Source organism: Pongo pygmaeus, chromosome 14, assembly GCF_028885625.2.
Source record: "Pongo pygmaeus isolate AG05252 chromosome 14, NHGRI_mPonPyg2-v2.0_pri, whole genome shotgun sequence".
Classification (NCBI taxonomy): Eukaryota; Metazoa; Chordata; class Mammalia; order Primates; family Hominidae; genus Pongo; species Pongo pygmaeus.
Genome location: NC_072387.2, coordinates 32766880 through 32779656, shown reverse-complemented (window position 1 = coordinate 32779656; position 12777 = coordinate 32766880). Strand labels below are relative to the sequence as shown.

Sequence of the window (12777 nt, the reverse complement as noted above, 5' to 3'; positions counted from 1 at the left end):
AGAGGACAGGGCTGGGCCACCTCTGCCTCTCGGAGCCCAGCCTCCCAATGGGCCATGTCACAGTCTCTCCTGAGGAACTTCGAGTAGCTCACTCACTCTCTCCTGCTGCTAATCTCTGCTTCCTCTTCTAACCATGACCCTGTTCCCTGCATGCGTGATGTTTTATCATACTGTAGTTTATGACATTTGGAAATACCTGAGGATTTAATGAAAAGGAAAACTTTCCGCCATTTTCCTTAATGTCAGTTTGTAGCTTTTTCTTCTGCTGCCGAGGTAAGTACTTCACTTTCAAACAGAAGATACAATTTGCAAAGATTCCCATCATCATCCTATAGGAAAAAAAGTTTTTAAGGACTCTCTCTTAAGTCAATATGACAGTGAATTTAGAATTATTATACAAGCAAACTGTGGGAAAATTGGGTATTATCTTAAGAAAGATATTGTAATCATGTTATCAATTGAACATTGCAAAAGTTGAATAATATCCTAGCTTGCAATATGTGTGTTGGTTTAAGAATCGTTTCTAGCTTTTATGGTTGATATTACAACACCAAAAATCCCTTTGTACAGGCTCATAATATACATCTTAATAAAAACATGACAGATTTCAGTTACAAATCAAGTGTGTGACTCCAGAACATGGAACCATTTATTTCTAAATTAGAAATTAACATTATTTGATAGTGAAACCATGGGTTTTTTATATATAATTCTATGCATTCAAAAAGACTCCTTATGTGGACTTCTATTAAGCCATTCTGGGGAAAAACTGAACAACTGATAATAAAAATATACAACTATGTTTAAATGGAATATGTATGTGTGTATATACACATATATATTCTGCATTTGGGTTAATTCTTTTTTTTTTTTTGGAGACGGAATCTCACTCTGTCATCCAAGCTGGAGTGCAGTGGTGCGACCTCAGCTCACTGCAACCTCCGCCTCCCTGGTTCAAGCGATTCCCCTGCCTCAGCCTCCTCCTGCCTCAGCCTCCTCCTGCCTCAGCCTCCCGAGTAGCTGGGACTACATGCGGGCACCACCACACATGGCTAATTTTTATATTTTTAGTAGAGACAAGCTTTCACCATGTTGACCAGGCTGGGCTCAAACCCAGCCTCCCAAAGTGCTGAGATTACAGGTGTGAGCCACCACACCCAGCCTGGGTTAATTTAATTCATTTACTGTACAATGCATTTAACAATAAATTAATACATGGTGAAAAACTGGGTTTAATTTCCATTTTCTAAAATTTTTTTTTTTTGAGGCAGAATCTTGCTCTGTCACCCAGGCTGGAGTGCACTGGTGCAATTTTGGCTCACTGCAACCTCCACCTCCTGGATTCAATTGATTCTTCTGCCTCTGTCTCCCAAGTAGCTGAGATTACAGGCGCCCACCACGACACCTGGCTAACTTTTGTATTTTTAGTAGAGTCGGGGGTTTTACCATGTTGGCCAGGCTGGTCTTGAACTCCTGACCTCAAGTGATCTGCCCACCTTGGCCTCCCAAAATTGTGGGATTACAGGCATGAGCCACCGCGCCTGGCACACCCCCGCTTTTTTTTTTTTTTAAGACAGGGTCTCACTCTGTCGCCCAGGCTAGAGTGCAGTGGCAGATCTCAGCTCACTGTAATCTCTGCCCACTGCAATCTCTGCCTTCCGGGAAGGGAAGGTGAGGGTTAAAGACATACACACACACACACACACACACACACACACAGACACACACACACACAAAGGAAAAGAGAGAGGAGACAGAGCGAGAGAGAGCGCGAGCTTGACAGCAAATGCGGCTTTATGTGCAGCATAAAACCTACAGAAGTAGGGGACCAGTCTAATGCCACAGCCCACTGCTAAGTCTTACAGGCTAAGGGTACTTATAGTTATGGGTGGGAGGGGTCTGGGCAGTATGGCTTGTTGCCCCGCAAGATATCGGTAAGATGTTCCCATGATTTGTAACCCCGAACAAGGGTTCTGGTCCTTATTCAGGTGGATGTCATCATGGCGTTTCTTGGACGTTTGCCCAAGAAGACATGAGAGGGAAGTTTCTTTAGAGAAGCCTTTGTTGGCCTTGCGGTCAGGCGGTTAGGAAGGATGTTTCTCACCGCCTAAACCCACGAGAAATGTTTCACTTTACCCAAAGTCTGCAAAATAGCGGGGAGCTCACAAAATGTTGCAGTTTGTGCTAACGCTGGGTTCAAGCAATTCTCCTGCCTCAGCCTCCCGAGTAGCTGGGATTACAGGCCTGCGCCACCACGCCCGGCTAATTTTTTGCATTTTTAGTAAAGACAGGGTTTCGCCATGTTGCCCAGACTCGTATTTGTCAATTTTTAAAAGCAAGGAGTCACGTCTAACAGGCTGCCCCAAAGTAAGCTGCCATTTGGCGATAGCAGTTCCCAAGTCCTGTATTAGTTTGGGGATCGCGGTTCCGGGTCCTGTGTTAGTTTGGGCAGGCAGGTCAGGTTCTCTGCCGTGGCCGGCGCGTCTTGGGACTAAGCTGATTTGCTGAAAGCCCACTGCCCTGCACCGCGATTGGGCTCCGCCATTTCTCCTTTACTCTGCCTGCCCTTTTACCTCCCACTCCTACAGGCCAGAGGCCCCGCCCTACCTAGTGCTGTGTCCGGAATTTGTGGGTTCTTGGTCTCACTGACTTCAAAAACGAAGCCGCCCGGACCCTCGTGGTGAGTGCTACAGTTCTTAAACGCGGCGCGTCGGGAGTTTGTTCCTTCCTTGGTCTCACTGACATCAAAAATGAAGCTGCGGACCCTCGCAGTGAGCGTTACAGTTCTTTAAGGCCGCGCATCCAGAGTTTGTCCGGAGTTGTTTACTCCTACCAATGGGTTCGTGGTCTCGCTGGCTTCAGGAGTGAAGCTGCAGACCTTAGCGGTTTAAAGGCAATGCGGACCCAAACAGTAAGCAGCAACAAGATTTACCTCAAGGAGTGAAACACAAAGCTTCCACAGTGTGGGAGAGTTCCCCAGCGGGTTGCCGTCGCTGCCTCGGGCAGCCTGCTTTTATTCCCTTATCTGGTCCCACCCACATCCTGCTGATTGGTCCATTTTACAGAGTGCTGATTGGTCTGCTTTGACAGGGTGCTGATAAGTGTTTACAATCCCTGAGCTAGACACAAAAGTTCTCCCAAGTCCCCACTAGATTAGCTAGACACAGAGCACTGATTGGTGCATTTACAAACCTTGAGCTAGACACAGGGTGTTGATTGGTGTATTTACAAACCTTGAGCTAGACACAGAGTGCTGATTGGTGTATTGACAATCCCTTAGCTAGACATAAAGTTCTCCAAGTCCCCACTAGACTCAGGAGCCCAGCTGGCTTCACCCAGTGGATCCTATACCAGGGCCTCAGATGGAGCTGCCTGCCAGTCCCACGCCTTGCACCCACACTCCTCAGCCCTTGGGCGGTCGATGGGACCGGCGCCGGCCGTGCTCGTGGGGGAGGCTCGTGCTGTGCAGGAGCCCAGGGCCGTCAGGGAGGGGGGCTCAGGCATGGCGGCCGCAGGTCCCGAGCCCTGCCCCTTGGGGAGGCAGCTAAGCCTCCGCGAGAAATCTAGCGCAGCGCTGGTGGGCCGGCACTCCTGGGGGACCCGGCACACCCTCTGCAGCTGCTGGCCCGGGAGCTAAGCCCCTGACTGTCCGGACCAGCGGGGTCAGCAGGCTGCTCAGAGTGTGGGGACTGCCCAGCCCACGCCCAACCGGAACTCGCGCTGGCCCGCAAGCACGGCACACAGCCCCGGTTCGGTTGCATGCCTCTCGCTCCACACCTCCCCACAAGCTGAGGGAGCCGACTCCGGCCTCGCCAGCCTAGAAAGGGGCTCCCGCAGTGCAGCGGCCGGCTGAAGGGCTCCTCAAGTGCGGCCAGAGTGGGCGCCGAGAGCAAGCGAGGGCTGCAAGGGCTGCCAGCACGCTGTCACCTCTCAGTACCTTTGCCCTGTGTGTGTTGGATGGTGGTACCCATTCCCTGGGCTCTCAACTGAGGATACAATGCCACTGTCTCCCTGACACCTCACCTCTGGGTCTCCTTGGCACCACAGAGGCTCGACGTCCCCAGCCTAGGCCTCCCTCTCCCCCTTGGCTGGAGACAACCACTGGGTGCTATTCTTGACTCCCTGCACCCCCACCTCCTTCTGCCAGCTGTCTCTCTTCCATCACAGCCCCTGATACAGCCCCAATGTATAGAACTTGTCCCTCCTGCTGCCACTCTGGCCCATGCCCTCACATCCTGACTGGCTCCCACTCCTGTTGGGCCTGTGTTCAATCTCTTCTCCACACTGCAGCTTCAGGAATCTTGATTTTTGTTTTTAAATTACATTTCAAATAAAATACAAATTGCTTATCATGGTTCAAGGCCAACAGCCATCTCATTCCCTCCTGGCCACACTGGCTTTTTCTTCAGGAGGAAGAAACCCACAGCTTGGTCCTCCAAGTCTTGACACATGCTGTTATATATTATAGTCCTTATCCCTGGGATCCCCAGCCCTTCCTCACCCCATGCTGTATCCCCCATCCAGGACACAATGAATGGACACATTAGGGATTCATATTTTTTAATCTTTCTTTTGAGGTCCGATTAAACTGAAGTCTCTTGAGGTAATTCTGCCTTTCCATAACATTAGCATGTAAAAGTTTCATTTGTTGACTGCCTCTTACATTCAATAATTAGCATCTGTGCATAGATAGGAGGGATGAAATGAGGGGTACCATAAAAGAGATTACACCACACTATTTAGGTTAATCTATGCTAGTTGTAATCTCTGACAATTAAAAACAACACACAAAAAAAACACTAAAAGCCTTTAATGACTCTTTAATAATTTCCAGGACAGCCTCTATGTGATATTGCACCCCCACTTATGCTGACCAAGGTTGGCTGACATGGAGTGGCTGCTCAAGTCCACCTTCCGATGGGTCCTGGATGTGTTAAATCCTCTGACCTGTTTAAAACATGTTTCCTGGAAAAGTGACTCATGGTCACTGTTGAAAATGTGAAAAATACAGAATTGTATAACAGAAAAAAAAACAGAACAAAACAAAAAAATCTCAAAACCTAGGGCTCTGTTAGCATCTTGTTTTGCATTTTTCTTCTGGGCTTTTTTCTAGGTCTATTGTAACACCTTATTTGTTTTTTGAGACAGTCTCACTTTTGTCACTTAGGCGGAAGTGCAGTGGTGAAACCTCGGCTCATGGCAGCCTCCGCCTCCCGGGTTCAAACGATTCTCCTGCATCAGCCTCCCAAGTAGCTGGGATTATGGGTGCCTGCCACCATGCTTGGCTAATTTTTGTATTTTTAGTAGAGACGAGGTTTCACCATGTTGGCCAGGCTGGTCTCAAACTCCCAACCTCAAGTGATCTGCACACCTTGGTCTCCCTAAGTGCTGGGATTACAGGCATGAGCCACCGCGCCCAGCCACAGACTGTATTTTTTATCAAATTGAAATCACACTACCTATCCTGCTGTTATCAGGCAGCATCTTTAGCATTTTGTCATTAAATATTATTGGAAAACATTTTTAATAGAGACTATCAGATATGGACCATAAATGAGTTATTGTTAGAAAATTAAATCATTTCTAATTTTTGGTATCATAAAAAGCTATGATGAACATCCTTATGTGCAAATCCTTGTTTCCATCTCCAACGATCATCCTAGAAAATAATACTCAACTAGAACTACTGAATCAAAGTTTGAACAATTTTTTTGTGTTAAAAGTTAATCATTACGAAGAAAAAATAAAAAGCACCTACAATGATGGAAATGCTCAAAACTAGACTGCAGTGATGGTGCACAACTTGGTAAATTATTAAAAATTATTGAATTGGGCCAGGCAACGTGGCTCATGCCTGTAACCCTAAGCACTTTGGGAGACCAAGTGGAGCAAATCGCTTGAGCCCAGGAGTTTGAGAGCAGCCTGGCCAACATGGCAAAACTTTATTTCTACAAAAAATACAAAACTTAGCTGGGCAAGGTCGTACATGCCTATGGTCCCAGCTATTCAGGTGACTTAGGTGGGAGGATCACTTGAGCCTGGGAGGTCAAGGCTGCAGTGAGCTGTGATCATGCCACTGCACTCCAGCCTGGGTGACAGAGACCCCATCTCAAAAAAAAAAAAAAGAGAAAAATTATTGAATTGTACAATTAAAATGAGTGAATTTAATGTATGTAAATTGTACCCCAATACATTTTTTAAATAGTATTTTTTGGATACATAATAGTTACATACATATTATGGGTCAATAAAGTTGTTTTTAAAAAAGCACCTGATCCCTCCATCCAAAAATAACCCCACTGTTGATTTTTGTTTGTTTGTTTTTTGAGCCAGTCTCGCTCTGTCACCCAGGCTGGAGTGCAGTGGCACGATCTCAGCTCACTGCAACCTTCTGCCTCCCAGGTTCAAGTAATTCTCGTGCCTCAGCCTCCAAGTAGCTGGGACTACAGAAAGGCACCACCATGCCCAGCTAATTTTTGTATTTTTAGTAGAGACGGGGTTTCACCATGTTGGCCAGGCTGGTCTCGAATTCCTGAGCTCAAGTGATCTGCCCGCCTCTGCCTCCCAAAGTGCTAGGATTACAGGCATGAGCCGCCGCACCTGGCCCCCACTGTTGATATTTTAATTTTTTTGGTATTATTCTTTCTTGTATCATTGTATTTTCTAAATTATTAATATTCTATATTTAATGTTATAGCCAGTTGCCCTTTACTTTTTAAATAGGACTTTCACTTTCACAGCTTATTTAGCTTTTAGTGATATCCTCCCCATGTCACTAAATATTCTTTGAAGGTGTTTTTAGTGGTTACATAAGCTTTGCATTTATTTAATCCTTCCCCAAGTCATCAGATACTTGGTTACTTAAAAGTGTTCACTATTAGAAATACACTTTAATTAAAATGCTTATACATATATTTTTTGGCCACATCTCTGTCATAGTTTCCCTAGAGTTGATGGCCAGAAATGTAATTACTGAATCAAGGAGTATAAACATTTTTTAGCCTTTTAAAAATTGTGGTAAAATATGCGAAGATAAAATTTACCATCTTAACCATTTTAAATGTACAGTTCAGTGGCATTAAGTACATACACATAGTTGTGAAATCAAAGTATAAACATTTTATTTTATTTGAGACAGGGTCTGGCTCTGTCTCCCAGGCTGGAGTGCAGTGGTGCGGTCACTGTCACAGCTCACTGCAACCTGGACCTCCCTCCCAGCAATCCTTTCACCCCGGCCTCCTTAGTAGCTGGGACCACAGGCCTGCACCACCATGCCCGCCTAATTTTGGTAGAGACAGGGTCTTACTATGTTGCCAATGCTGGTCACAAAGTCCTGGGCTCAAGCGATCCTCCTGCCTCAGCCTCCCAGAGTGCTGGGGTTACAGGTGTGAGCTGCCACGCCCGGCCCAGAGTAAAAACATTTTAAACATAAATCTGTGGTCTGTTCTTAGCACCTGCGGCTGCGTGGGAGGTATGGAAAGGCGCACTTTGGGTTTCGTGAAATCTCAAGTGAGGCCTTGACTTCTCTCTTTCCACAGATTCATCTCTAGTCTCTGTAAAATGCCAGCCCTCTTCTGGGTTAACAGCGCCTAACCGACATGCGCCACCAGTTCTTCCTTGTTTCAAAGTGTTCTCTAAACACAGTTAGTTCATGTTTTCATCAGCGCTGATTACGTACACATGAGATGTGGCAGACACCGGGCTAGGGGCTGGTTATTCTCTAAGGCAAATCTGCACAGTCACTCCAGCCTGTCCCCCTTCCCAGCTTCTTCCCCAAATAACATTCACAGAGTGTCTTCCATCCAAAGACAGCAGGGAACAGCCCCGATTCCTAAGACACCCTCAGCGCGCCTCCTCACAAACTCCTGGCTGCTCCATAAACCATTGGTGTAGGTGGAATCAAGTGGCTTCCTGCTTCACAGGTCTTCGTCTTTACCACTGGCATTTCCTCCTCTCGGAAAACCCTGAGGAGTCCCTTTCTGGGCAGTCTTGATTCTACAGCCTCCGCCTTCCGAAGTGTGTGAGTCACCACACGCTAAGATCACTTTTGATATACAGTGGGCATTCAATAAAAGCTTGCTTACTAAAAACTCTCACGTATCCATTAAAGCCCAGGATTACAGAAAAGCCTTCTGACACTATTTGCATTTTGGACTCAAATAGCATCAGTAATGCACCTCCCTAATGGGTTTATTAAACCCTTAAACAACAAAGATACTACTTTTATTTCACTCCTACATGATATACAGTAGCTCTACGCACACAAACAAGACCTAATGTTTACTTAATAAGTGATAAAGTCAATGTAATCAATCTGCAACACGCACATACTCAGAGCGAACTTCCCCTTTATCATAGCACTATGCTTGGATATTGTCATATAACTGTTGTCATTCAGCAGTCCAGAATCCAAAGTGCTTGGGCTTGAATATTTAGCAGCGCCTTGGTTTTCTAGAACCTGTGATCTACCAACTCGATCCTTGGGTGAACCATTCGGCCCTCCCAGCAGGAATTACTTAACTGAGTTAGAGGTTTTCAACTTTGGACCTCAACAAACACACTGTTTCTATCACGGTGTTCCCAATGAGTCACGAGGTCAGATAGTACTTCCTGATTACTCACCAAACCACCTTACTTTTGCACAATTCGAAACCTAACTTTAGGAAAGAAGGCGTTTGGCATACTGGAAACAAGAAACAACGCATACTACTGTGAACCGCACCGCACGGGGTGCGGAGACTTGGTGTGAGTGTCGGCTCCGGTGGGCGCCCCCCACCGCACCCCGTTTCTAGTCACCAGGGCTGCGCTGCCGGGCAGAGCGGAACGACCGCAACATCCCTCCCCGAGGGCGCTGGCTGCACTAACTAGTCCACCCCCGCGCCTCACAGCGCCGTCAGGCCCACAGCGCCAATGCCGCGCAGGGCAAGGGCGCAGCCTCTGGCGGAGAAGTAGTACTCGGGGTACTTCCTGGCTAGGACTACAGGGACCTTTAGGCAGCCCCCACCCCGCGGCGCCCACGCACCTGCCTAGAGGATCCAGCTAGCTCCCGGCGCTCCCGGATTCCGCGCTCCTTGCTCGCGGTACTTCCGTAATCTAGGCTCTCCCTGCCCCCGGGGCTGGGCGGGCGTCACTGCGCCGGAACCCCGCCCCGCACAAGCGCAGCGGCCCAAGCAGGGACGGTAGCCGGAATGCGCCCGGAATCGGGTCCGCCAGGTGGGGAGAGGTACCCGGCCTCTGGCGGGGTTTCTCTTCCAAGATCAGCCTGAGGGTTCAGGGCTTTGTTTCAGTTTCATATTTCAGGAGGGATTTGGTCAATGAGGATTAATACAAAGCTAGGCTTTGAGAGAGGTGGGTGGATGGTGCTGTCCTTTAACTGAGAAATGGAAGGGATTCACAAGGGCGGGAAAGAAGAAAATTTCGGGAAAGTTCGGGAAACAGGAGAGTGAGATAATAAATTTACTTTAAGCCTTCCTGCGTTTGAAATTCATGACAGTGCTTGTAACTAGTTGGAAATACATTTATCTGCCATTCAAGAGAGGCAGGGGGCTGGAGATACAGATCTGAGATTCACTGAAATGGGAATAAAGCAATGGGGAAGATTCAGATTTTTAGGATACTGAATAAAATGAGAATAGAAAGGATAGAGTAGAGAATACAGTGGAAAGGGTATGGGGTTGAATCCTGACTCCACAATTTATTACCAAGGGGATTGGGGACAAGGTAATTTACCAAGTTTCATCATTACAACCTACTCTATAGGGTTGTCTAAGAAACAAGAGATTCTGGGGGAGGAGAGAGACTGATTCCTAGAGTTACCACATCATAATGCTCAAAATGTCCAATCTTCAACAAAAAATTATGAGGCATGCAAAAAAAAAAAGGCGAAAAAATGGCCAATTCAAAGGAAAAAAGAAATGAACAGAAATTGTCCCTGAGCTGAGGAAGCACAGACATAGGAATTATTAGACAAATACTTCAGATAAACTGTCTTAAACATGGACAAAAAGTGAAAGGAAACATAGAAAAATAACTGAAAGAAAGAACCAAGAGAACAAAGTCTCAATAAATAGAGAATATGCAATAGAAGATGTGCAAATGGTCAACAAGCATGAAAAAAAGCCCAACATAACTTATCATCAGAAAAGTGCAAATCAAAACTGCAATGAGATACCATCTTACACCAGTCAGAATGGTTATTATTAAAAAGTCAAGGAACAACAGATGCTGGCAAGGCTTTATTGAAAAGGAAATGCTTTTACACTGTCAGTGGGAATGTAAATTAGTTGAACCACTGTGGAAAGCAGTTTGAAGATTTCTCAAAGTGCTGAAAACAGAACTGCTATACAACCCAGCTATCCCATTACTGGATACACATCCAAAACAAGAGAACTCATTCTACCAAAAAGACACATGCACTAGTATGTTCATCACAGCACGCTTCACAATAGGAAAGACATGGAATGAACTTAGGTGCTCATCGACAATGGACTGGATAAAGAAAATGTGGTACATATGCACCATGGAATACTATGAAGCCATAAAAAGAATGAATGGAATCATGTCCTTCGCAGCAACGTGAATGCAACTGGAGGCCATTGTCCTAAGTGAATTAATGAAGAAACAGAAAACCAAATACCACGTTCTAATTTGTAAGTGGGAGCTAAACACTGGGTACTCATGGATATAAAGATGGCAACAATAGACACTGGGGACTACTAGACTGGGAGGGAGGGGGAGGGGCAAGGGTTGAAAAACTATTGGCTACTATGCTCAGTACCTGGGTGAGGGGCTCAATCATACCCCAAACCTCAGCACCACGAATTATATGTAGGTAACAAACCTGCACATGTACCGTCTGAATCTAAAATAAAAGTTGAAATTATTTAAAAAACAAGGAATATTAATAAAGAGATAGAAATTATAAAAGGAACCAAACAAATTTTGGAACTGAAAAGAACCAAAAAGAAATTGTGTAGTTAAAACATACAATAGGACCAGGCATGGTGGTTCATGCCTGTAATCCTAGTGTCTTGGGAGGCCAATGTGGGAGGATCGCTTGAGGCCAAGAGTTTGCCTTGGCAACATAGGGAGATCCCCTCTCTACAAAAAAATTACAAAATTAACCGGGCATGGTGGTGCATGCCTGTGGCCCTAGCTACTCAGGAGGCTAAGGCAGGAGGATCACTTGAGCCAAGGAGTTCATGGCTGCAGTGAGCTAAGATCACACTCCTGCACTCCAGCCTGGATGACAGAGCAATATCTTGTCTCAAAAAAAAAAGAAGAAGAAAAGAAAAAGAAAAAAAAATACAATAACTTAAATGAAAAATTCACAAGTGATGCTCAAGAGTAGATTTGAGCAGGTAAGAGAAGGAATGAGCAAACTCGAAGATAAAACTATTGAAATTATTAAGTCTGAGGAGCAGAAAGTAGAAGAATGAAGATCAAAGTCCAAAAGATTTGTGGACACCATCAAGTGTATCAGCATATGCATAATGGGAGTCCCAGAAAGAAAAATGAGGGTGAAGGTGGCAGGAAGAGTATCTGAAGAAACAGTGGCAAGTCCCCAATTTGTTAAAATACATAATGTAACACTTCAAAGAAGCTCCATGAACTTCAAGTATGATAAAAAGTCCACAATAGAGTTATATTAATAATCAAACTGTTGAAAGCCAAAGACAGAGAGAAGCTTAAAAGCAGCTAGACAGAAATGATCACTACATACAAAGGAACTTGCATAAGATTAACAGCCAATCTATTACCATGGGAGCCAGAAGGCAGTGGGATGGTATAAAGTGCTCAAAGAAAATTCTATGTCTGTCAAAACTCTCCTCCAAGAAATGATAGGCCGGGCACAGTGACTCATGCCTGTAATCCTGGCACTTTGGGAGGCCTGGCACTTTGGGATTGCTTGAGCCCAGGAGTTCAAGACCAGCCTGGGCAACATGGTGAAAACCCATCTCTACAAAAAATATAAAAATTAGCCAGGTGTGGTGGCACGTGCCTGTCATCTCAGCTACCTAGGAGGCTGAGGCAGGAGGAACACTTGAGACCTGGAGGTTGAGGCTACAGTGAGTTGTGATTGTGCCACTGCCCTCCAGCCTGGGTGACAGTCATCCCATCTAAAAAAAGTGTGTAATAAAAACCTATAGAATGCTTGAAGAACCATCCAACTACTATATAATTATTGCTATTTTTGAAGAAAGCAAAAATACAGGTGTGACAACCATTACGGTATTGTTCTGCTCTTATTACAACAAAGATTCAAGCTAGAAATCCTTTACTATCTATTCAACATCATTCATCATTGGTCAGGCATTCTAGAATGTAGTGGATGTGATAATCCCTTTGTTGTATAGACTCATTAGGTTTCCAGGATGTTTTGTTTTAAGTCCAATGCACCAGCAATAGATTTACCTATATCAAACTGCCAAGATTTAAAAAATGTCTCTCAGCACCCAAGGTTGTTGTTAGAAACTTCTTTACTGAAGTAATTCTGGAAATCTGAGGTTTCAGGCCTTGGTGAAGAACTCCTTCACTCCTCCTGCAGGTGAAGCAGGATGTGGGTTTTCTTGGGTTTGCCTAGAGGCCAGACACATGCATCTCTGAGTGCATCTTCCCAACCTGTTAGAATTCCCCTTTCTGGCCTGGAAGACATGGGCTTGGGGATCATCCCTTGGCCAGGCTAGCACTTATGTTCTCTCTTTTTTCTTTTTAAGAGTTGGGGGTTTCACTCTGTCGCCCAGGCTGCAGTCTAGTGGTGTGATCATAACCTTAAAC

General features: G+C 45.5%; 1 protein-coding gene across 6 annotated transcripts in view; it reads right to left on the bottom strand.

The window, feature by feature from the left end:
* Positions 1-9336, bottom strand: part of PARP4 (poly(ADP-ribose) polymerase family member 4) — a 91565-nt gene extending 82229 nt beyond the window's left edge. For all 6 annotated transcript variants that reach the window (XR_008493280.2, XR_008493281.2, XR_008493282.2 and 3 more), the window contains exons 1-2: positions 9023-9336; positions 197-329 (exon numbers count right to left, since the gene is read on the bottom strand). Coding sequence is in view for 3 of the 6 variants with exons in the window: in XM_054445974.2 (XP_054301949.1) it covers positions 197-328 (132 nt within the window). In the remaining 3 variants the exon portion in view is untranslated. The remainder of the gene's footprint in view (positions 1-196; positions 330-9022) is intronic.
* Positions 9337-12777: the final 3441 nt, after the last annotated feature.